This window comes from Apaloderma vittatum, unplaced genomic scaffold (genome assembly GCF_000703405.1).
Source record: "Apaloderma vittatum isolate BGI_N311 unplaced genomic scaffold, ASM70340v1 scaffold10790, whole genome shotgun sequence".
NCBI classification, from domain to species: Eukaryota; Metazoa; Chordata; class Aves; order Trogoniformes; family Trogonidae; genus Apaloderma; species Apaloderma vittatum.
The window spans coordinates 39,552-65,139 of record NW_009694005.1 but is presented as its reverse complement, the minus strand read 5'-3'; the positions used below and the strand labels follow the sequence as shown (position 1 = coordinate 65,139).

Sequence of the window (25,588 nt, the reverse complement as noted above, 5' to 3'; positions counted from 1 at the left end):
ATTCCTGCTTTGATTTAGCCATGGTCAACGCAGGATTCGTACCAGCCTATGCAACCAGATCGACCCATGAAGGTGGAGGTTTATAGGGCAGTTAACAGACTGGAAAACTGAGGGAACGAGAAGTACAAAACTTTCTGGTAGCACTTATACCCATTTACTTTTATTATGGTGTTTAAACTACACTGTGTAGTTAAAACTACATTTTCCTTTATGGGCATGCAGCTTATAAATGGAGATGGGAATTTGACATGCTAAACTCTCGGAGAGAAAGGGAGACAAAAGGTTTTCTTACGTAAATAGTGTATTTATTTCAGCCAGGCTGATGATTTCATATACAGCAACTTTTTACAAATTAGACGGGCAAAACTGCTGATAATACAGAAATACACATTTGCAGGCTTTTTTTTCCTTCTCCGCGTTAACCTTTCAGATGCAAAATTTATGGCTAGCACAGGCAAAATTCAATTAACAAACAATGAAGCACTATAGGAATCAAACTCAGATGGAAAGGGGCAGGGTGGGATGTGTCTGCCTTGCCTTCTATTGCCATTTACCTTTGGGCAAAGGACCAGTGCAAAGGGAAACAGTGAGAACTAGTCCTGATACATTTTTATGTCTCTGCAGGCCCAAGCGACTCACCTGTCCTGCACAGCTTATCTCGTCTTTCCTAGAGCTCAGGCACAAGTAGCATCCCTTAATGTTTTTTTCTTGGGAAAATTTTCCAGCAGTGGCTATATATTGCCATGCCTCCAAAAAGATTTCTAAGGCTCTGAACTGCTTAGTTTCTGATTTTCAGAAGTGCTGAGCTTCATATAGCCCTCTGTAATTTCAGTTATGAGTGTGTGCACTCAGCAGGTTTAATAACCAAACGCCTGGAGCCCATGTGGAGATGCTCAGACCAAGGGGCCACCTCTGAAGTCCCTATGGAGTCACTGGGAGGACTCATCCAGGGGAGCATGCTTTGGATGTGGGGTGGTGACAGAAGTCGTGGGGCTGGGTGGGTGCTCCCCTGCCCCACGTGGCTCAGCCCTCCCTGCTCAGCGCAAGCCCACTCTACCCCTGTAATGAATATGGATCTGTGACACTGATGGATCTTAAAGTGAATCTCAAATTACAGCGTGCCCAAGTTGGTAGAAGTTGCTTCTAGAAGGCTTGTAAGGAAAAAAATGCAGCTGGGTACTTAAATCCCTTTGGATTGATAGCTGTTAAGACAGATTTCATGCTCTGCTGGACCATGACATTTAACATTATTACTGAAAAAAAATATAAAACAGATTATTCATCATCTTCTGATCTGTCTTTAAACCCATATGCATAAAATATGAGAAACAAGCTTGTTTTGTTCCTAACAAACAGAGGATGACCTGCTTTGCATAGAGTCTGAAATTCAGTCCGAAGCCCCCCCTAGTATTTTGTAGCTTTCAGAAGGACAGATTGCTTGAGAGATGTCATGCAATCGCTTTAACCTGAGGGGAACACAGAGCTTTTCCGAGGGTCTGCTCCAATGGGCATTAGCTAAGTCTTCAACAGTTTTCCCAGGTTATTGCACAAAGTGCGCAATGGAAAAAAAAACATTATAGATTTTCCTCTCATGGAGGGTGGCAGAGAAGAAATCCAGTGTTTTCCCTTGGAGTCCTATAGATCCTTCATCTCTCTGACCTCCTTTAAGCACTTTTCCTTGGAGCCATGGGTGTCAGGGAGCAGCCCCGCACCCCAGCCCTTGGGGCCAGCACATTGCTCCAGCTCTGCCCAGGCATACCCCTTGGCACTGGGATGCGTCCCCACCACAACCTGGCTCCCAACCCGCACCTCAGCACTGTACCCCGCTCCCATCCACCCCCTCTGCCAGCAGCGAGGCGTCTTTTGTCAGCCTGGACAACTTTGGGGAAAGCTGGGGGACTCGAAGGAGTCTGCCTGGAGGAGACTACTTGATGCTGGAACGAATTGCAGGCATCTGCGTGTGGCGCTCAGGTCGCGCTGAAAGGTGACCGGTGTAAAAGAAGAAATAAGTCAATCTCCCTTTGGATTCTTTGTTCTGGTTAAAAACCTGACATGGTTTGTTGTTGTTTTTAAAGGGAGTTGGTTTAGCTGGCTTTTGTCTCAGAGGTATCGAGAACATCAGGCTTTCTGCTGTTTGTTTAGGTTGGAGGTTTTGCTGGAAATTTCACATGTGGCCTGTACATGTTCTTGCCTCTTAATTAAAATGGATGGGCTGTTGAAACTTTAATAAATAGGTACTTTCTTCCATCATTTTATAAAGTATGTGGCTGTATATTAGCATAATGGCTGTCAACGTAAGCAAAAGGAAAACACAATCAATTAAATTTTTCAAAAAGAAAAGTTAACTTTCCTTGCCTTAATCCAAAGTCCAGAGAGCAGCAGGGACAAGCAGAAGGGCAGGCCTTGCAGGAGGACTTGCTCCATGTTATCAGTGGAGTTTCTTCATGATAAAGAACTTTTTTCAATCCGGAATTTCATAGCATTTTTAACTGATTCGGGTTTTGCTTACTTTCTGTACTACCTGTATGTTGTAAGAGCACAGAAGATTCCTGTGTATACCTCAGTGCGAAGTCCAGGAGGTTGACTATTCATTCCTGTTGACTCTCCGAAGAACAAGTCTGGGAAACCACATTTGACTTGCAGAGGTTTCATCACACAGAACGAATGGAACAAAAATGAAGGCATGAATGAAAACACTCTGGGGGAACTTCTGCAAAACTTAAACACACAAATTTAGGATTTAGTTTATTTTTTGCTATCTACTTGGAGGTCTTGCCTCCTAAATTTGCCGGCAGAGTGTAGTAAATACTTCTGCTCTCCCTCAGTTAAGGCACACATGGGCTGCTATCACAAGTCTTTTTTGGCAGTTAAGATCACCCAAGTCGAGTTAAGTGCTTTTGGTTTTTATTCTGTATGTCTTTGTGAAGCCTAATTTTAACGCACTTATTTTGCTAACTTATGGCTTACATTTCGAACTCTTCAAATGCGACACGTCAATGCATTATTGTACAAACCATCAAGACATCCTGTACCCCCACAGAGCAATTTCGGTTTCTGCTAGGGTTTTGTTGCTCCAAAAATAGTGTGCTGAGATATTAAGTAGAGTAGAACACTAGGATCTGAAGTCAATCCAGATTTTGAAGGAAAAAAAAAACCCAAAGAAATAGGGGAAAGTTAAACTGGGGAATAATGCAGACTCCATGTGGTTCAGTACTGCTCCATGCTCTTAGCCGCAGTGCTGTATGTCAGAGAGCTGTGTGAGCATCGCTGTTTTTTTTATGGAGTTTGTGCAAAAGTACTGTTCCTGCATAGGTTTCCTCTTCTTCACTCATTGATAGCTCATTCAAAGCTCATTAAAGTAGGAAAGATTCCTGCTGCCTTCGGTGCATTTTAGATCAGACTCTTTGTCTGGTTTCTAATACGAGCAGTAAATTTCCCCATATAGAATATATGGTATAATTCTTTTGAAGTATTCTTCAGCTGCCTTTCTAACTACAGTAGTTCATTTGTGAGAGTCTTGAAGTACAGCTACAAGCGAGTTGAAAAGAAATGTGCTGTCTTACTGGATTTCCAGATGAAATAATAGCCAAGTATCTCTCAAACACTTTCCTTTCAGCTTGAAAATTGTCGGGTCCTTTGAAAGGCACGGCTGTATTGCATTTTGGGGGCAAAATTACTATCACTAAAGCATTAAGGGTAAGACATTTAGGCACTATGACAACAAGTGTAAATTCGGTCTTCCATTTTCTGTTGTTTGTCCGTGGTACTGGTATGTTTGCAAAATTATGCAGTATTGTTAGAAGTCCCCATAAACCTTGAATCAATGTCTTTTTGATTTTTTTTTTTTCTTTTCCACTGGCAGTACTGACCAGTAACTGAGTTTTTTAAGACTTCTATAGTGTTCCTACATTTTTCCCACCATTGTTATATTTTACAGCACAATTTACAATATACAGAAAAAAAAGCATTTCCTTTGTAGATTGTCTCTGTGTTTCTGAGGGGTAGTTTATTTTTAACTTGGAATTAGAGGTGACCAAATGTAAAAGATTTAAGGAAAGAATAGCAAAAGTCATGTTAACTTTATCACAGCCAACGCGATATCGGATTATGGGGTCTTTGAAGCTTCTTCACTCTGAACCTGACTTTCATCAAGCTGACAAAAAAATGGTCATTTGGGGGCTCTTTTGTGTTCAGCATTCAGCTTCTAACAAAATAAGTACATTGTATGTTTAACATGCCAGAAATAAGATGTGAAAGACAAGAACAGTAGGATTTAAAAGACTATGACAATGCACAGCTTGTTCAGTGCCCCTAAACACTGTCCTTCAAAGCTTTCTAGTATAGGTTTTGTTATTTATTGCTACTGTCAGAGAAAGCTCATAATGTGACAAATGAAAGGTGAAGAACAATTAAGATGAATAGTAGGACATAGTCTACCAGAAGAAATGCGTCTCTGAAATTATTCCTTTGCACATTCTTTAACTCTGTTTGAAATTCAAGAAAACCTGACGTAACTAACACAATATTTTTTGAACAGATTCTCCCAAGCAGCGCTCCATTAGAAGGTGGGACAAAACTAACACTGTGTGGATGGGACTTTGGATTCAGCAAAAATAATAGATTTGAATTAAAAAATACAGTAATCCATATCGGAGGACAGATTTGTGCTCTGGAAGCAAAATCTAGCAACAAAAACAAGTAAGAAACCTAGAATATGAATTTCCTTTTATACAGATGTTCTTTATGTGGTATAGATGTTTTTTACAATATAAACATTCAGCCTGTATGTGTCATCTCCAGTTCTGAAAATCCAAACAGGAAACGATCCCTTGGTTCAATAAGCTCCCCAAGAAAAAGTGCTTGAAATGGAGATCAGATAAATCTAGTCAATGCCAATAGTTCCTGCAGCAGCTTTTTCGGCTTTGTCTACGAAATGCTGTTCACCGTCTGTGGGAGCTGGCAAGAATGAAACTATTCAAAGGTTTGAAAAGGGGGCAGGTTCCTTTGGCCAGGATCCTACTGGGCTCAGTGATGTCACTTCTCTTCTCCTGATCTGTGAAGCTGCTGGAGAGAAATGTGAGAAGAATGTGGTATTTCGTCATCTAAAGGCTTATGACCCTCAGCTGCTCCTCTCCTCCTCAGAAATAAGTATTTGAGACACAAGGCTAATGTATTAAGTTTAGGACAGGGGTTATTCAGGTTGTTACCTTGAAGAAAAAGGAAGTTCAATGTATATCCTCTCTCACTTCAAAGCATATGACTATCTACTACCAAAGCAATGTTTGACACACGCTGCCACCAAAGTCCACGTTTGTTTTGTGGTAATATTTAAATTTTTGCAACAGATTAGTGTATATGATGCGTTATTTTCTAATCCTGTTGTCTAGCAAAATTTGACACCAAAGGAAAATTCCAAAAACCAATTCATCTGTCGAATGAGAGGTATTTGTTTTCTCTAGATTGCTTTTTTTTTTCTGAAGTGTGTTTGACCTACTAAAATTATTTTATCTGGCCGAGGATAAACACCACATTGTTTGCATTTAGTGTTAAAGAAGATGACCATGGTTCTTTTAGCTGTTATTTCTGAAATGTCCTTGAGGCACATAGATTGATGATTTGTTTAGTATGGATCCTCCATTATTATGAGTTTGAAGTGGTTCTATTTTAATACAAAAATTAAGGAAAAAACCCACAAAAAGTAATCCCGTCTTTTCCTTGTTTTCCAAAGGCTGGAATGCACAGTTCCTGCTGCAAAAACTCCAAGTTCTAATATATCCAGTAGTATTTCTGTTGGACAAGGCAAAACACTATTCAAAACATTTTCGTATGTGGTAAGCATTATGATTAAAACTTTATTGTCAAAATTAGCTTCAATATTAACTGGAAGGAGACTCCTCACGAGTCCAATCCAGTATGGTAATTCTGTATTACTCTTTTATTATAACTTCCTTGAAATGCTAATAAATGTTTTAAGATTCTTCCTCTCAGCATTTTGAAAGTAATTTAACAATCCATTGTTCTTATTTTTAAACCCCACCCTCTTCAGAATCCTGTAATAACAAGTATCTCTCCCACCTATGGCCCCAAATCTGGAGGAACATTGCTAACTGTAGCTGGAAAATACCTAAACAGTGGAAAATCCAGAAGAATTTTTGTTGGTGAGAAGCCATGCACGTTGAAAAGGTAATGTATTTACTGATGCCTTTAATATTGAAATGCCTTGATTAAAATGTCTTGGAGTAAAAAAAACCACAAACATGCTTAGCTCTCCTCATGTTACGTATCGGAGAATTGATATTGTGATAAGCATTCAGTTCTAGATTACATCCTGAGTTTAGGATGTCTGAAAGGTTCCTAGAAGGGACTACGGTTCCCAGAAGGGACTATAGTTCCCTCGAAGACTTGTTTATCCTGTAATGCCTTCATTAACCTCATTAAAAGGTTACATAGAGAAGAAGCAAACCAGCTTCTAATGGACTAGAAACTGCCCATTTCCCATCGTTTTTGTCAGCCAGATTGTCACACACTCAGCCCTCTCTCTTGCATTAGTTCATCCAGCATCTCCTAATGAGCGTCCAGTGGGTGCTGGTCACCATTTCCTACGGGTTTGCTTGTCGGAAACCTGACCAGCATGCGAACATGTATCCTGTGTAGAGGATCAGCTATTTCTGCGCTACTGTCAGCAAACAGTCTCCAAATCAGAAGCAGCATCAATATAGGATTTTTCCTAGTGTATACAGAATTTTTTTGATGATTAAGACAGAATTTCTTGTGGGTCCAATAGGGGCCCAGTCAAGAATCTTTGATGTGCTCTGTGTGAAAATGTCTTGAGTCCCAGCTGAATACAAATGTTAAATACCAAGCACAGATTCTCTGTTAGGGGCAGACAAGCGTTATGAATTTGGTAGCCATTTTAGTGTGGCCCAAATCCTGCTTGGTCCTGTTTTCAGGTACAACAGGTTGGCTCCAGATTTGTCACCTCTGTGGCCAAGGATAGAATCTGGCCCACTGTATTCCAGAAACAGGATGTCCAACAATTCCTCTAAATTTTGAGTCTCTCCTTATGGTTATGGAAAGTCATAGTGGTGAAACATCACACTTATAGAAAATGTGGGGATGCAATTGTCAATTAGTTGATGTCAAACTCAAAGTTAGGAGAGCTCCATTTAGCTGCTGCTAAATGATTTATTGTATACTCTTGATCAAATCAGCTAAGTCTGTCAAAATCAGGAAAGGGATTTAGGTATTCCAGTCTGATATTTAATCACTATCAAGATAACTACTTAATTGTCTAGGGTGGCATTTATTGATGTCATCATCTCAGCTGGTCAACTACTGGACAAATATACAAACCTTTTGCTAATGATTCGTCTGCTCCATTTCAGACATCTACTGTGGGGGTGAGATGACAGCCAGCTCAGAGGCAGACATCTGCTTTCACAGAATCACAGAATTGCCTAAACTGGAAAAGACCTTTAAGATCATCAAATCCAATCATTAACCTAACACGGACAAGCCCTCAACTAAACCATATCCCTAAGCAGTATGTCTACAGGACTCCTAAATATGTCCAGGGACAGGAGCTCAACCACTGCCCTGGGAAACCGTTTCCAATGCCCAATAACCCTTTCAGTAAAGAAATTCTTCCTGATAGCCAATCTAAACTTCCCTTGGTGCAACTTGAGGCCATTTCCTCTTGTCCTATCACTTGTTACTTGGTTGAAGAGACCGACCCCCACCTTTCAGGTAGTTGTAGAGAGGTCTTCCCTTGGCCTCCTTTTCTCCAGGCTCCCTCAGTTTTCTCAGCCATTCTTCATAAGACTTGTTCTCTCGACCCTTCACCAGCTTTGTTGCTCTTCCCTGGACACGCTGTAGTGCCTCACTGTCCTTCTTGTAGTGAGGGGCCCAAAACTGAACATAGTGCTCAAGATGTGGCTTCACCAGTGCCAAGTACACAGGTAAAATCACTTCCCCTACACTATTCCTGATACAGGCCAGGATGCCCTTGGCCTTCTTGGCCACCTGGGCACACTGCTGTCTCCTATTGATCCAGCTATTAATCAACACCGCCATGTCCCTCTCTGCTGAGCAGCTTTTCAGCCATTCCTCCCCCAGCCTGCAGCTCTGCCGAGGGTTGTGTGATCAGGTGGACCTCAAGGTATCCAGCTGTATTGGGACTTACCCAGTAAGCATCCGCAGCACCCTTGTTTCTCACCAGCCAAGTTGCCTGGAGACTACTGTGCAGGTCTTAGTTTCTCTGGGCAGGTATTTCTCTACCTAAACTGGCAGCTTTCCCCAGTTCTGAGGGCAGCTAGATCAAAGGTTTGTTTCTACCTTTAAAAAGGTGGTAAAGAGCCACTCCTGCATGTGGTTGGGTCCAAATTACTGAAACCAGCTGATAGAGTTACATTTGCTTCTCCAATCGTTACTTTTGCCTCTGATATTCCCTGCTTCCTGCGGGCACACTTTATGTGCTTCACACTTCAGGTTCCTTCACCCCTCTGCTGCCTGCTCACCCACCAAGCTCAGTGTAGGAGGAAGACTTCCAGGGCCAAGCATGAGAGAGCAAGGGGAAGGTGAATATCCCAGAGACTCTGCTCTTGTGCTGAATTCAGCTCACTCTTCCTGAATTTCCACCTTCTTCTCCCTTCTCCTTGCACTGTGTCTGCCCATCAGCACTGGAGTCAGCAGGTGTCCCCAGGGTAGGACATCTCTGACATGCTGGTACATCCCCCACCAGCACCTTTTCTTGAGATTTTTAACACAAGGTAAATACTGTGGATTTGAAAGAGAAAGATGTTATCTCTTGGTTACAGCAGAGCAAATCATTCTCCTTACACTTGTGGCAAGCTGTCATTTTCCAGGCTGGAAGCTGCCTTGCAAGATGCAAGGGCTGGTGTGGCTGTCACCAGCACGGGAGAAACGTCTTCCAGCAGGCAAGGAGCAAATCGATGAAGTTAAGATGAACCTTGAGCCTAGGTGGTGGTGCTGCTGTTTCTCCCTCACACTGTGCTTATTTCTTGCAATGTGATCATCCAGTGTGGCAATTGATGCCTTTTTTTTACAAGTGGATCCTTAGGCTGGGTTGAAGCTCACTGAAGGACAGTGTTTTAAACTGAGTTTGTGTTTCATAATGCTGATAGGCAAACCCTTTTCTGTCTTTACAGCATATCGGCGAGCACAGTGGAGTGCTACACTCCAGCACAGCAAATTCCCCAGGAATATCGTGTGAGGGTGGGAATCGATGAAGCTATTCGAGACGCGAGCGGTCATTTCACATACAGAGAAGACCCCGTTGTTTTAAAAATTCATCCAGCCAAATCTTTTCTTAGGTGAGTAAAGTTTCTCACAGAAGTAAGAAAAGCGGAGAATGAGAAAAGAATGGCTATGCTGCACAGCAATCTGTCAGAAGAAATTGCATTTTTATCTCTATCTGCCATGCCAATTGCTTCTGTTACGGTGCAGTTGCAGAGGGCAGATCATTTCCTTCCAGAGGTGAAGGAGAAGGGGGAAGGGCACCTCTTTTCTGTATGTGATTTAAGTCCTGGCTGCTTCAGAGAGTACCTGTGATGTCCTGCTGAGATACCTGCTGTGCAGCTAAGTGTGTCTCCTACACCACGTCTGGACATTACACTGACTAGGGAGGAAAATCATTTAATGTGACAAATCAGTGGTACTCCAGAGAGCAAATGGATTTTAAAATAGTCTAAATCCAGTGCTACATAAATATTATGAATATATATCTATGGTAGTATGTGTGTGTTTTTAAGTGACATATTTATGGTCTCAGTAGCTCTAATCTAAGCCATCCGCCTTTGCCAAAAAAATGTCAGCAGTAAAAAAGACACCTTTTTCAGCACCACTGAGAGTAGTAAGTTAGGTAGGTTAGCAAATGCTATGTACAAGTATACACCCTCCTTTAAAGTGTACACATTTGTTTTATAACCTAGCACACCACAATTTTAAAAAGTATTTTTCTTTTCTTGTATTTGATTAGTTGTTACAGCAAGTGTATAATTTGTTTCCCAGAAAAATAATCTCACTGCTCAGAGCTATGTATTTGCATTCACCCCATATATCCCTAATTCTGGTTTTATGTTGTCATTTACTCTAAAATATAATTTGTAATTAAGATTATCATAGCAGATGTATCATTATCCTACTCATCTTCTTTTTTTTCTTTTTTTTTTTTTTAGTGGTGGAAGTACAATCACAGCTCAGGGAATCAACTTGAACTCAGTGTGCTTTCCTCAGATGGTGATTACTGTACCTAAACTGGGAATGAACTTCTCAGTGGTGAGTCAGTCTGGGAGAAGACAATCTGTTATCTTGTCATCTTCTTGTGTTGAATGGCACAGAATTTTCAGTCAAAATACTTTGATTTTTGCCTTGGAACTTGAGGGTTTCCACCGACATTGTGGTGTTTTCTGCACAGACTGTTTCTACTGCATAGGCAAAACTCAAGAACAAATTTGAAATTCAGCTGAGGGTAGAACAGCGGTTTCCAAGGAATCTCTTCCAAAGAAATAAGGCTTTTACAGTGTCTGATAACAAGATCATTATACTGCAATTTAACAATGCAAGTTCAGTGACTAAACACAGAACAATGAATACAGGTGTGTCAGATTACATGGCAAGTCCAAGTGCTACTGTGATAGGTAGGAAATATATTCAAATGGTGACTGTGGATATAACAGGAAAATGGAACAAGTATCAAAGAAAGTAGAAAAGTAAGTATATAAAATTGTATTATTTTGAAGAATATACGATTGCCAAAATACCTACCAGGACAAATCTTTCCTAACTTAATCAAAGTTCGGCAGCAGCGTTTTAAGGGAGGTTTAGGCTTTTGCAGTTGGGTACCTCTGCATGAGCAGTCAGGGATTTGAGCCTTCTTTTGTTACCTGAGTTGATAATACACAGTGTCTGTATCTAAATAAAGTGTTCAGATATGACCATGTGATCTACTTTAATTTTTATAAGGCAAAGATGACATTTATTGGCTAGTTGTAGTAGAACTGTTTCCTGTAAGCTTTTGCCTACAGATTTGTCTTGCACCTCCAACACTTTCTTACCATGTAAGGTCTGTTACTAAGCTAAATTAACCTCCATCCTTTGTGACATGCCACGCTGCTGCTCATATTCTCAGCTTATTTCTGATGAAGATCATACACTCTTTACTGTATTGAATTCTAAGTATTAGACCAAGGTTTGCTCAAAGCATTTTAAATGGTATGTCTGCAAATTGGCAGTCTTTTGTAGCTTCAAGGTCATAATATTCTTCATGATCCTAATTTGTATAGTATTATGAGTGTCAGGACCTGAATTCAGCTGCATGTAATCGTGGCTTGTAATTCAGTGGGTTCAGATTTTAATCTGAAAATCAGTGCCCCTGCAAAGAAATACAGTGTTCAATGTTATCAAAAAGACATTTTACCCATGAGTCAGAAAGCAAAATATTTCAATGAAATCAACAAGACTCAAAATCTAATAGGTTTTGAGTAATGTGGGCATGATTATTTCAAGGTACAAAAGATTTCCAAAGAAAATATCATTGCTGAAATCAACTTTTTAGATTTTTCTGTGTGTGGATTTGAGCATTCTTTTAAGTAAAGATCATTCACTTGCTTTCTTTCTTTCCCGGTGAGAATATGCAGTATCGCTTCTCTTCAGGCCCTGATTTTTCATACCTTGCTTGTCAAATATTTGGGAATTCCTCAGAATTTGAACAGCTTGGAAAGGATCTGAAGTTTTAAAGAACTAAATCCACTACCCAGAAGCGGCTGGTAACTCGAGACAATGAACACTGCAGACTTTACTCTCCCCAAAAATATTGGGGACCAAACTTCTCTTTGAGCAATGGTTTGCTGCTATCCTACTGTTTAACCTGCTATTGAAAAAAAGACATGGACATGGACATAGTCAGAATTACCTCCCTTTTCCTTGTCATACCTTGCAGTCTACGTGTTATTTGCCAACACACCAGAAGAGGCAGGTCTGACCCTCCTTTTCTATAAGGATGTCACGTACCATCTGCCCTGGTGTAAAAGCATCTGTACACAAGTTTACTCTCCCTGCACAAAGGGTGGACTATAACCTCAAACGGATTTTAATCCAGAGTGGTTTATACTTTATATTGCTGCCCAAGCAATATATTTTACTCTGCTGAAGTTAAAGGCTTCGGCCTCTGTGGCAGCCCAGCTCTGCTTGCCGTTTGTTCTGCCACTAGTCATTACCTCAAGCTTATTTCTCAAGGAAAGATATTAATTCTCAGGGGGAAGGGGAAGATTTATAAGCGGCAAAACAAGATTGCACTGTGTAACTGAGGAAATTGCTGGTGGAGGATGCCTATGGCTGCAGCCTGCCCCATCCTGCGCTAAAGATTCTGAGCTCTGTGAGTGAGCAATTTACCAAAAAGCAAACTTTCATCCAGTCATTACAAAAATAAACAATGATGAGGAACCATTTCCAGCAGAGATCTGGAGCATTGCAATGAGTGTCTGCCCCATTTAGAAAGGAGAGAACAGGTTGTGGTCCTGAATAAACCAAACCCAGGCAAGCAGTGCAACACGAATCAAAACGATCAAGAAGCCCTATAGCTGAGGTTATATACCTTTTGGCTTCCTTAGTTTGAGAGAGGAGAGCTGAGTCACTTTCCTTAGCTGTTGTTAAGCACTTTTTCTTCTCAGTTTTTCTCTCACCAGCCTCCTCTGAGAAGCTGCTTTTGTCAGCATTCAGAAACTCTGGCTCTTGGGAAAACCAAAGCCAGCACTGAAACACATCCCAAAGCATCAAAGGAGACTACAGCTGGGAGGGACCACAAAGACCGAGCCTGGCCCGCAAATGTACCCAGACCGCTGCCTGACGGATATTTGTCTGGGCTGCTATTAAAGCTCCTTGTGAAAGAAATTTCACAACCTTGCTTAAACAAGCTTTGGAGAGAGCTGCTCTACCTGCTTACCTAGTGGTTTGGAAAGACTTCTTTCTAATAATTAACCCAAATCCTAGCTGCTAATTAGCTGTCTTCTTCTTTAACCCTCAGTGGGCACGAACAACAGGTTACTAGTCTCTCCTGCTAGTTTTACATATTTGCACTACATTATGATTCAGCCTTTCTCTTTTCCAGTTAATACAAACCAAACTGCTCCAAATTCTCCTGGTAAGTGTTGTTGCCTAGAACTCTGATCACTCTTTCTGCCACCTCCCAGGCCCTCTCCCCTTTGCCTAAAACTGGTGGTGCCTGATTTAAAGGCAGGCACCAGTACAGATCAGGGGATGTCCTGCTGGAAAGCAGCCCCATGGAGAAAGACCTTGGAATCCTAATGGACAGTAAGTTGTCCATGGGACAGCAATGTGCCCTTGTGGCCAAGAGGGCCAATGGGATCCTGGGGTGCATTTAGAAAAGTTTGTCCAGCAGGTCTAGGGTGGTTCTCCTCCCCCTCTACTCTGCCCTGGTGAGACCACACCTGGAACACTGTGTCCAGTTTGGGGCTCCCCAATTCAAGAGAGCCAGGGACCTACTGGAGAGAGTCCAACGGAGAGCTACAAGGATGATTAAGGGACTTGAACATCTCTCCTAGGAAGAGAGATTGAGAGAACTGGGGCTGTTTAGCCTTGAAAGGAGACAACTGAGTAGCGTATAGAAGTATCTGAGGGGTGGGTGTCAAGGGGAAGGAGACAATCTTTTCTCAGTGGTGCCCAGCAATAGAACAAGGAATAATGGGTTTATGTTAGAACAAACGAAGTTCCACCTCAACATGAGGAGAAACTTCTTTGCTGTGAGGGTGACGGAGCACTGGCACAGGCTGCCCAGAGAGGTTGTGGAGTCTCCTTCTCTGGAGATTTTCAAAATTCTCCTGGACACGTTTCTGTGTGGCTGCGCTAGGGGATCCTGCTCTGGCAGGGGGCTTGGACTAGATGATCTTCTGAGGTCCCTTCCAACTCCTAACATTCTATGATTCTACGACTTTTCATGTCAGCTCTCTCTCCGCAGGCCCTTAATTCACTCCTTTGGGTGTGACTGTGGCCTAGAGCCCTGATGGAGTCACAGAGTGAGCAGAGGGTCACTTGTGTAAGCAGCGGGAGCTGTTGGGGATGCTCTGCATCCCAAAGCCTCAAGGAGCAGAACCAGCTGATAGGCCCTGGGGCGTTTGCTCTTCTCTGCCTTTTTCTTTCTGCCCCCGTGGAAAAGATGAGCAGTACAGCCAGTAAAAAGAATTTTCCTGGAACAACTTCCCACAAGAAATGCAATTTCACTGAGACTGAAAAGTTTTGGGGGCAGTATGCCATCCTTCTGTAGAAGAAACATTTACGCTGAGCTTTTCAGCTTTCATGTTTGAAGTTCAGTATTTCTGAAACTCTTTCTTCTATAAGGCAAAAATGCCTTGCTTCAACTTTATCATTTTCATTTCATATTTATTTAAATTTCCTTAAAATTATTCAATACTATGTTCACACTAGTTGTGTTTATATTACATTCTGTGTTAACACTATGAAAATAATGCATTTTGCCTTCTTCAAATTTGGTATTTCAATAAGTAAAAAAATGTTCTAGAGTTATTGAGCCATATGTTTCAATACTTGCAATGTGTTTCTTTTTAATTTGTATTTCATTAATTCTTTTGACCATTTGTTCTGACTAGAAACAAAAAATATTAATTTAGGCAGTGCTGCATAAATTCCCAACAGCTCTAGACAATGCATAAGGATACACAAACCCTCTCGCTTCTGCTCACACGTCCGATTCCTCTGCAAGGTGCACAAGGAGGGAGGCAGCTCATTCCTTTCTTTCACTTTGCACTGTGCCTGTAAAACAGCTTTGCACAGTTTGGCATGTGTTTGATCAGGATGCCGTTTACAAAATTAAAGTCTTCTAGCCTCTGCTGTAAGTTGTGCTAGATGATTCTTCTGCTTCTGAAGCACTCGAGGCCAATATTTTCTCTTTGAAAGCCTGTACTTTGCATTGATTCCCCAATAGTGAACAAGTGGTCATTTGGGGATCCTGTGCTGTAGCATTTTTAATATTCCATCAATTAACCCATTTGGTTATATATTCCCACTTCTTAATCTCTTCTAACCATGAATGTCCCAAGATAGGAAAGGTCGCAAATTTAAGGAGGAGCACCTTTTAATGCATGACCTTCAACAACTGACCCTGTAGCTATACAAGATCATCTTTTTCCACAGACTTTTAATTATTTTTTCAGTAAGTAGTCTCTTGAATGATCTTAACATTTCTTAATTGCTCCACACTAGATTCCATTTCCTGCTGCATTACAGGAGAATTTTAAAATACCCTGTAGTTTTTTCAATGTTTACAAGTCCATGAACAATCCAAACTCATAATACTCATCAAAATCTACCTGTGATTGTCTATCTTAGATTTATTAAATACTGACAGAAGAAATTCCCTGAAAACTGTGGATGGTGAATGTGTGATTATTAAAGATATTCCTGAGTACCTATCTGAAGACGCTCAGGATTGCAGCCTCTCTCTGTATTGACTGTGTGGCATAAAGCTGCCACAGAAGCCCAGCAAAGTTTCCCTCACGAAGGGGAACCACTGACCTTTCTTTCTTTGCTGAATCTGCATCTCATGCACATCTCCTGCCAAGGAAGGAGTGCAGCAAGGAATGTCAGGGAAAAGCTTGTGCTGTGAATTCACTGCGGTCCCAGGAATGTGGTTCTAGCAGGTACACTGACCTCCCCAAGTCCAGGGAGTAATTTAGACTCCCAGTCAGTGCTGATCATGACGTGTGAAGGGATGGCTCTCAGACCCAGGAACGGGAGAGGTTTTACTCTACCTTCTGATCCAATGGTCTGATAGACTGGAAGTATCATCTCCCATGCCTTCATCCAAGACGACAACTAGAAAGAAAATGCTACAATCCATTAGGGCCATCCATTGCATTACCTGAAATGGCAGCAAAAAACAATGAGTTCTCTGAACAATCTTCAGGATACTCAGCTTGAGTGTCATTGCGCAGTTTCTCACCTACACAGAACGGGCTTTCTTCAAGTTGGGCCTGAATTCTCATCTCTTTCTACTGAGAAATCATGCCTTGGCAAAGACAGTTGCAGAGCCTCTCTATCCGTCTTCAAGCTCATTCATCTTTCATTCCTCACTAGAACTCCAGAAGTTTACTTTTTATGAAAGGACAAGTTGGCCCTTTTCTCCCTTATGACTGCTACAGATCCTGTAATACATGTCCAACTGCCCCACTTTTTTGGGGTCAGCTGCTGGGAGACCTCTGGAATTCAGAGATCCTCCCTCATACTTTTTCTGTTGTTCTATCAGATGAAAAAAAATTGAATTGGGCACCAAAGTTCAGATTCTGTAGGTCAGGTTTGAATTTATTGCCTCAAGGGTCATATTTTCCAAATGAAACAAGAATACATACCTTTAAGGGATGAGTCATATGCATTGTGCAATGGATTATTATTCCCTTTGGGGTACAGTATTTACTTAGGCTTGTGAAATGCTCCATAATTTTTACATCTTTTCTTCCCTATTGTCTTCAGATGTAGATTATGGTCAGAAGAACAACGTAGGCATAGCTTTTAAAGTGAATGTACTTTAAAGCCTAATTAAATAAAAGTTAAAGGTGCTGGGTGATAGGCAGTATCTTAACTGAGAAGGCAATAGATTGAATTAGGGTTTTTTTCCTTATAGATCGTCAATCCAATATTTCTTGAAAACTAAACCGTCATATTCTTCAATTGCTAAAACCAATTTCAAGGTAAAAATGTCATGTCAAATCATGTAGCAATAAGGGCATTGCAAATAAGATTTTTCTTGACCTTACCAATCAGTCACATTGCATCCCCTCCAAAGTGTATTATTAGATTTTTATCATTTTCTGAAAGCTTCGTCTTCAGAGACCAGCCTGATAAAGTAAAGTATCTGATACTAATAGGTAGCCACAAACAAAGTTATGAATACCACTGCTATTCATTTAAGGGACATCACTACAGTAGATAAAAAGTCTAATGAATTTACATTAATCAAAAATACAGTGATTACCTGGAACATATTTGGTTTTAAAATTATATATAGATTTTATGAATCTCTTTTGAGAATCGACGCAGTATGATAGATCTTTACAAATATTCATATATCCTGGAAAAGTATCGCTTGATCATCCATTATACTAATGATGCATCTTATTATTACGATACGGATTTAAATAAACTTCTAGATCCATGTGATATAACAAAGCCTGAGACAGAGTCAGTGGTGTATAACGAGATATTCAAAAGAGGAAGAACAGTCTAATACTGTAAGCAAATGGAGAGAAATTCTGCCTTGTCTTGCATCCCAGACATTACCTTGTTGTCACAGGGGATGCACGAATATTTCTGAATTTGTGCTAGGAATCCAAACGAGCTGTTAGTTACATGGGTGCAAGTCCCATTAGCATCACCGAGAGTTGCACCAAGTTATTTAACTGAGTGCCGAGCTCACAGGCATGTAAGCCTTGTAGGAGAGCTCAAGAACTGTAGTGCTCAGTTTCAGAGCCTTGAAAATGTTTCCCTTGGCAGATTCAAAATTTCACAATATTACACAGAGAAACATGAACTGCTGCGGTGATAAGAAAAGGTGTTGATTTTTAGATAGCTAATTTAATCCCACTTTTCAAGCTAATGTGAGTATATAACTAATATAGCTTGAATGGTTATGTCACTGATTTGAAACAGCAAAATTACATTGCATTAATTTAGCGTATTAAAGACAAATGTGAACTTGTTTCACAGCTCCTTCAGGCAGCATTTTATAATAAGAACCAATTTAATTTGAAAAACAAAACAGAAAAATGTATCTTTTTTGTGCAAAGGTATTCAACAGCAGTGTTGGTTTTCTAGGAAAATTTCTTGTGGAACAAATGTAAAATTTATGATGACTGGGAGCTAAGCCCCATTCTTACCAGGGCACATGTCAGCCACTCTATTTATGTTATTAAAAAACCAAAGTGTAATCTCTGCTGCCAGGGCACAGTGTACAGGGAACTACTTAGAGAATTTTTATACAGTTGGAAGAGCAATGCTTCTGTGGAGCTGAAGCAATTCTGGTTTTGCCAGAAGTCTTTCAACCATATCCACGACAGGCAGCATGAAAGGGAGGCACAGAGAGAGGGGAGTATACGATACAATCCCAGACAAGCCACCCTGCAGTTTGTGTGATGCTGCCCAGCACCCACCGTGCCTCCCATTGCTGCCTGTAGATATGCTTTTGACATAATAGTCAAATTCATCATGTAGAAACCTTCACAGTCCAGAGGGAGAAGCTGGCCATCCTAGAGCAGTTTTAATCTAATTAAAGCTGTTGTCTAAAATGGACCAGATGAATCCCACTCTAGGTGAGCCTGTTTCCCTCTGTTGATTGCAAAGGCCAGTTAGACAGCTAACTCCAGTGGACTTCTCTGGCTGCAGGCTGGATGAATCCCATCTGCAAGGATTCATATCCCTGCAAACTGCCTAAACTCTGCTTCAGATCAGGCTGCAATACAGCAGTAATTTTAGGAGACAACTGGGTCCATCTTCCCTGTCTCCTGAGTCCTGTGTCAAGGCGGTATGGGGTAGAGGGAAGCACCCTAGCCAGGCTTTTCACACGGGGTCACACCCCCACAGGACAGAGCATGCTCTGGCAGGTGTTCTGGAGTGTGGGGTGCACCAGCAGCTCCAGAGCAGACCCTCACGAGGAATTACAGCAGAGTGAGGGGCAAGTGTGGCTTCACACCTGCTGTTCGCAGGCTCCTGTGCTGCAGCGAGGGGCAAACATCTCCATCTGGTCTGAGATACAGTGTGAAGCACGTCCTGCAGTCAGCACTCCCAGGTTCACACCTGTGTCACTGAATGGCACACATCTGGGGCCTTGCACATAAATTTTTAGAAAGATACACTTTGCTGAGCTTTTGTGGCCCAGAATCCCACCATGGCTTTGGCTTTAGCTTTAAAGCAATTTCTCACAGAGTCTGTGGTGTCTTTCTGGAAACATAGTGACTTGGCTACACTGCGGGTAAACAATGCTTTACTTCAGTTTTCTGCTGTTTGAGTCAGATTCATTGACCATGTTTTTACCTCCTTCTTTGGTCCCTTTCTGTTGCTCTGTTAGTAAAAAAGGAAGAAAAATTCATGTGGCAGTCACTCTGACACAGGCTGAGTAAGCTAAATCGTGGCTGCTCAGTACATCAGGCTAGCCTCCTGATGGTCCTTGGCTTTGAAAATCATTTTCCATTAATTATCTGCAAAATATTTACTTTAAAAGTGCTGTGAACAATCAGGCCAGGAAACTTGTTTACTTGAACATTTCCTCAACAAGAGTGCAAACACCATTGACATGAAGTTTTTATACTTTTCTCCCAGCTCTAAATAACCACTGTGTAGTGCTGATCAGGATCTTGGTTTGGTTAAAGAAGAACAAGAACCCTGGTGTTTATTTTTTCAATATATGTGTATTGTTAAAGAACAGTTATGTTCATCAGTGACTTCCTATGCACGTACTTACTGCAATTACCTCTTTCTTTTCTTATAGGCATGCAGCCACCGCTCTAGCTCAGAGATAATCTGCTGTACAACTCCTTCACTGAAAGCCTTCAATCTCCAACCACCCTTTGTAACCAAAGTGTTCTTTGTTTTTGATGGTGTGAGCTCTTTGTACTTTGATTTTGATTATGTAAATAATCCTGTATTTAAGCATTTTGAAAAGCCAGTGTTCATCTCAAGAGGCAACCAAAACGTTCTGGAAATTAAGGTAAGAAACGTTGATTTTCATTCACTCGCAAGCACACATCAGCAGCATAGCATGGAACAGATAGTTTGATGAAATAAAGAAAGCTCCAAAGAAGCAAGGGCAGAAGGGGCAGTGTGTTAGGTACTGCTTTCACCTGAGCCCCCAGCTGCCACAACTTAAAAGATGCAGAACTGAAAACATAGATATATACCAGAGTGGTTGCTGGCATCTGGAGGGGTGATGGAGGGGCTTTTCTCATCTTCTGAGAGGATCACACTGTGTTAGCTTCTGCATCACCAGGTCAGATTAAACATGTCCAGCAGCCCAGAACCTGAAGTGCGTGGTCTGCGCGTGAATCCTGGCTCTTACTGTCACACGGTTTTGTGTCCTTCGGCACGAAAGACATGGAGTTTTCTTTAGAAAGCGACCTAGCAGCTTTGGTTCTCTAGAGCTGAGGGAAACTCTGGCCTGTGCGCAAAATCACTCATGAGGATCAGTCACCACTGTAGCCTAAATATTTATGAATCCATGAAAAATGCAAACTCGATGCTGAATGCCTCTTAAAAGAGCACTGAGAATGGCCTACACAGTGCTGAGAAACATTTCTTAGGAATCTGGGGCCGTCTCAGGCATGGGCTGCTCTCTAGTACTGTGCTGCAGGGAAAGTTAAATCCACTTTGGAAGAATCCAATTTCTTGAAATCTAGTGCTTTTCCAAGTTAGAGTATCAAATAGAATCAGTATAAATACAGGTATTTCTAATTTACAATGGATGTTTATGAAATTTATTGTTATGTACATGTAATGTGTTGGAGTGAGTCCAGAGGAGGCCCACAAAGCTGATGTGGGGGCTGGAGCACCTCCCCTGTGTGGACAGGCTGGGAGAGTTGGAGTTGTTCAGCCTGGAGAAGAGAAGGCCCTGGAGAGACCTTACAGCAGCCTTGCAGTACTTAAAGGACTCTTTATCAGGGAGTGTAATGACAGGACAAGGGGTATTGGTTTCAAACTGAAAGAGACAGATTTAGATTAGATATGAGGAAGAAATTCTTTACTGTGAGAGTGGTGAGGCACTTGAAGAGGTTGCCCAGGGAAGCTGAGGAAGCCCCCTCCCTGGAAGTGTTCAAGGCCAGGCTGGATGGGGCTTTGATCCATCCGGTATAGTGGGAGGTGTCCCTGCTCATGGCAGAGGACTTGGAACTAGATGGTCTTTAAGTCCATCCAACCTGAGCCATTTTACGTATCTAAGTATGTATGTATGTAATTTATATAGACAAGCTTTAACTTCTATAGATTATAATCTGTAACAATTGCTTTGCAGAGGACAATCAGTCTTAATGCTGGCATCATCTCTTTGTGTAGTTTTTCCATAGCTCTGTAAGCCAAAACTCTTTTACCCTATGACAGTCATGAAATCTTGAGTCTTTGACTCCCAAGATGATCCAGTGGGCCAGCTCCTGAGCTGCAGGAAATCACCTCAGAGCCTCTGTCAGCCACACTGGGTTCCAGTCAACTCTCTTAATACTGATCTGTTTCCACAGAGTGTTCTGGGAGAATTCGAAAGAATAATCAGCCTGAGTTTTATTTTTTTGTTTTGTTTTTCTGCTTGGTACTTGTGACCATAGAATCACCCCTTCCCCACTGCAGAGCAATTCTCCTGTTCAGAAAACACTAGAAAGAGTTCTGGTGTGCGGGTCAGCGGAGAGCTGGGAATATATAGCTGCTGCATGGCTCAGTGCCTCTGTGCAGTGACAGCAGTGTTTTCCAGTATTTTCCAGGTCATGCATATCAACCAGTTGGAAAGAAGACTGTTTTGAGAACAATCATAGAATAATTTAGATTGGAAGGAACCTCTGGGGGTCTTCATAGTCTAACGCCCCTTGCTCAAAACAGGACTAAGTTAAAAATTAGGTCAATTTGCCTATGGTGGTGTGTAGATGAGTTTTGAAGATCTCCAAGAATAGAGATTTTATAGCTTTAAAAAAAATCAGCTCCACTAATCCTGTATTGTGCATCCTGTGCTTCAGCTCCCTTCCTATCTCAGTTGCCCTCTGCTGTGCTTCATCAGGTTTGTCAGTATCCCACGCATTCTGTGAGGTTCAAAATTTGACACAGTTCTCCAGATGTGGGCTCACAAGTCCTGAGCAGAGGAAAACAATCACCTACAATCCACTGGCTTTGCTACTGCTAAAGTATGTGGTGAGCCTTCATCACTACTGTGGCACACTCCTTCCTCATTTCACCTTGCGGTTCACCTTTGAGCGGATGGCCAATCAGTTTTTCATTCCATCTTATGGTCCATCCAGCCAGTCCATGCCATCCCCATTTGTTTTCAATGCCAAGAGAGACTGCGTTGAAAACCTTGCTAAAATCAAGATAAACATTGTGTCCAGTGCTCACCCTTCGTTTACAGAACGAGTCATCTCCTCAGAGAAGTCAGTCAGGCTTCTCAGGCCAAATCCACCCTTAGGAACCTATGCTGGCTGTTCCCACTTGTGTTCTCGTACTTTCTCTGCCTGGAAAAGTGTCCATGAGGATTTGCTCCATAATCTTCCCAGGAACCGAGGTTAAAAATTAGGGAGTTTTTGACTCTCTTCTTTCTTTTACTCTGGAACCTTTTATTCTCCTTTGAAGTGTTACTTATTGCTGGGAAGAAGCCATTCAGATAACAAAGACTGGCCTAGCACTCTCCCACTGACGACTGACAAATGTCACAATTTTGTAGCATTGATGTCACCTGTAGTCATGGCACCCAATGCAGATGTCTACCTAAGCCTAATGCACTGATTATTTCCTGACAACCAACTGGAGAATAACTAGTGAAAGCTGGTCTCCTAGAACAAAGCATGAACAAGCACCAATTTAACGTCTTCCTCTAAATAGAATTAGTTCTAGTGGGATGCTTCTATCAAAACAGTGAGGCGACTTTCAGAAATTATAATCAGGAGCCAAAAGATCATTACAAGCCATATTGGCAACACTTTTCCCTCGTCCCGTACCCACATTCAAAAATACACACACACAAGTTTACATGCCTCATGGTCATATTTTGTGCAGTAATTAAGCAAACTCAGCATGAAATTAAATGGCAGCTTGCTTCAGTGAACAGTCTGTTCTACCAAACCAAAGTTCTTTTATCTTTTTCTTAATTAGTTTCAGAGGGGTGGAGGGAGCTTTTATCACAAGTTTTTCAATCAAACTAATCTAGTGTGACATATTTGGCTTTCACCAAATGACAGTGGGTACCAATTGAAAGGTTCTGTTTGGTTTCCCCTGATGACCATAAGATGTTTTTGTAACAAAACGTTACACACAAGAAAACATTAAGTCTTCTATCTAAAACATAGTGTGCCATGAGTGCCAGCCCTTCTTGTCTTCAGTGCCAGCCTTTTTGTCTTCCACACTACCAAGCCTCGCAAGGTCTCACATCTTCACTGTCTTCCTCTGCCAAGTATGTGGCTCTTTGAAATCTCCCAGTGCCCACCGTGCCACAGTCAGAGGGGTCATGACGGAGTGGCACTTCTCTGCTTCATCACCATACAGACACCGCTTCAGAAGTGCTCCCATCTCCTGCCAGCACGGGAAGCTCTCAGGACAAGAGAGATTCTGTTGTTTTGCTGTTGGGTTGAGTCTGTTGAAGAGGACAGAGTCTACTTGCTGCCTCCCCCAGAAGCCACTGACCCAGACCTGCAGGCTGGCTTGCTGACAGCCCGCTATGTCCTAACTGTGAAAATAAGGAAAGAAACAGCATCTTACCTCAGTCTGTTCAGTTTGGCCTGATCAGTGATTGTGCTTGTGCACCAAGCCAGTGCGCGGACTCTGTGCATGCTTCCAGGGGAGGCCTAGGAATGGGTCACTAAGTGACTAAAGTCTGTTTATAAAGCTTTCACTAGAGAATTAAGTAGAGCAATTGTCATTTCATGTAACACAGCACGTCTGAGATCTTAGGCATATCTGTCCTAAAACTCAGAGTAGGACAAGACTTGGTAAATTGCCTGCTCTGTTCCTAAGCCATTAGAATCCATCCTTTATGAGACAGTCTTAAGTAACTCCTCCTGTATGTTTATAGGTCACTCAATTTTCAGTTTTCTTCCACATCACACAAAAAGTGATGTCTTTCTCAATATCGAGTCCAATAGAGTGTACAGTATGGAAATCCTGGCACTTCTGAGCATGCTGAAGTGGAAGCCCTACAGTTGCAGTAGCTCCTCATTCTTCCCAAGTCAACACACTCTGCTTAGGAATCTCAAAAACTCTTCTGACACCAGTCACAATATTTCCGCTCCTTGTTTTGTGGTCCTTCTAATGCTTCTAGACTTTCACCCGAATTATTCCCATCTCTCTGAAGTTGTGAGGAAGTTGATCCATCAGATTGGTTTGCAACAGCTACTCAGTCCAGTAATGAGCTTCTCCAGCTTGTGTGCAAGGGCATTTGTCAGCAAGAAGGGGGTAATAGACATTTTAAATAGGAAATATTGTTCCTTGGTTCTTGCAGGAGCCAGTTGCCTCCTTTTCTGAAAATCACAGGCAAATTCCATGGTTCTTAAAAGAGCAAAACTACTTGAAACTCTTAATAATTTGAGATATTATAGTGAATACATTTGAAACTATATGTTAATGGTAATATAATGGTAATGGTAGTAAGTAAAAGCAACTATCATCATTACAGCTGGCTAAGGACCACCTTACAAAGTATGAGTATGATTGTTTTTCCTTTGGATAAGTATCAGTTTTGGTGGAGAAAAAGATTTTAAGATGTGGAAGAAAAAGAGGCCACTCGCCTGCACTCTGCAGGCTAATATATTTATCCTGAAGATGGAAGACTCATATTCAAGTCTTCTGAGGTACATCATTCAAAGGAAAGATTTGAACATGGATGGCTCACTGTCTGCAGCAAATCTCCATCCTAATAAGCAATCAATCACATGCTCCCTGGCCCACTGAATATTTACTTAATTAACACCGAACAGAATGGCTCCAAGTACACAGAAGACAGTGCAAAACGGACTTTTTTGGCAGGCAGTTAAAAAGCATTTACCTGAGATGTGGCTTCTTGTTTTTCGGGGGATTCTTGTTTCTTTCCCAGTATAGGAGGCCTCATAGCAGTGTCAGCAATGATGACTTCCTTCTCATGGAAAACTCCTAGATCCAGCCCACATAAGTAGCCTGTGTTAGTACTACTCCCCATCTTCCCTTCTCCTCTTTTAATCCCGCTTAATATGCCTGGGTTTCGATTGTAAGATGGGCTGCATGTGGGGGAGGGCAGCTTCTTAAATACTGGGGGAAGATCCTGATCTTGGCCTCTGGACAGTACTGTGCCAATACCGTGACAGTACCAGAAGGAATAATATTTCATCCAAGTCTGCAAAGCGAAAGCAGGTTTTCCGAGTTGGGAGTGCACATTTCAGGCTGTCATCTTTACAAGGGTTTGTTCCTTTTGGGTCTGTGGAATGTGATTTTAACAGATTTGTGGATTTTTATGATTACAATTAATTAGTTCTTTTTGAAAGCTTCACTTCTGCTACCATAACCACTCGCAAAACAAAATGTTTGAGATGCCTTTAGCGTGTGGATAATATAATGCTAGTTTTGTATAAACAACAGGGTCACATAATGCATCCTTTCTTGTGCAAATTATGCAAAAATCTAAACAGGACCGGCAGGATCTATCCCTCGGACATTTACATTTTTAGAAGTCTGTATGTGCTGTAGATGTATTGCTGACAGTGGATTTTAGCTGTAAACTCCCATTTACGTGAAAAAAAAAGGATACATGCATATTGGCAGGGCAATGTAAATTTGCATTAGTCATTTATTTCTCAATTGTTTTTCTATTAAAAACATTTTCCAAGGTAATAAAAGG

The 25,588-nt window shown here is 41.6% G+C and overlaps 1 protein-coding gene across 1 annotated transcript in view; it reads left to right on the top strand.

The window, feature by feature from the left end:
* MET (MET proto-oncogene, receptor tyrosine kinase) overlaps window positions 1–25,588 on the top strand; it is a gene marked incomplete at its 5' end in the record, with an annotated part of 55,531 nt that overhangs the window by 14,569 nt on the left and 15,374 nt on the right. Inside the window, 6 exons of the mRNA XM_009865899.1 lie at window positions 4,538–4,698; window positions 5,729–5,831; window positions 6,047–6,183; window positions 9,168–9,332; window positions 10,197–10,296; window positions 19,532–19,750. Of these exons, the coding sequence (XP_009864201.1) occupies window positions 4,538–4,698; window positions 5,729–5,831; window positions 6,047–6,183; window positions 9,168–9,332; window positions 10,197–10,296; window positions 19,532–19,750 (885 nt within the window). The remainder of the gene's footprint in view (window positions 1–4,537; window positions 4,699–5,728; window positions 5,832–6,046; window positions 6,184–9,167; window positions 9,333–10,196; window positions 10,297–19,531; window positions 19,751–25,588) is intronic.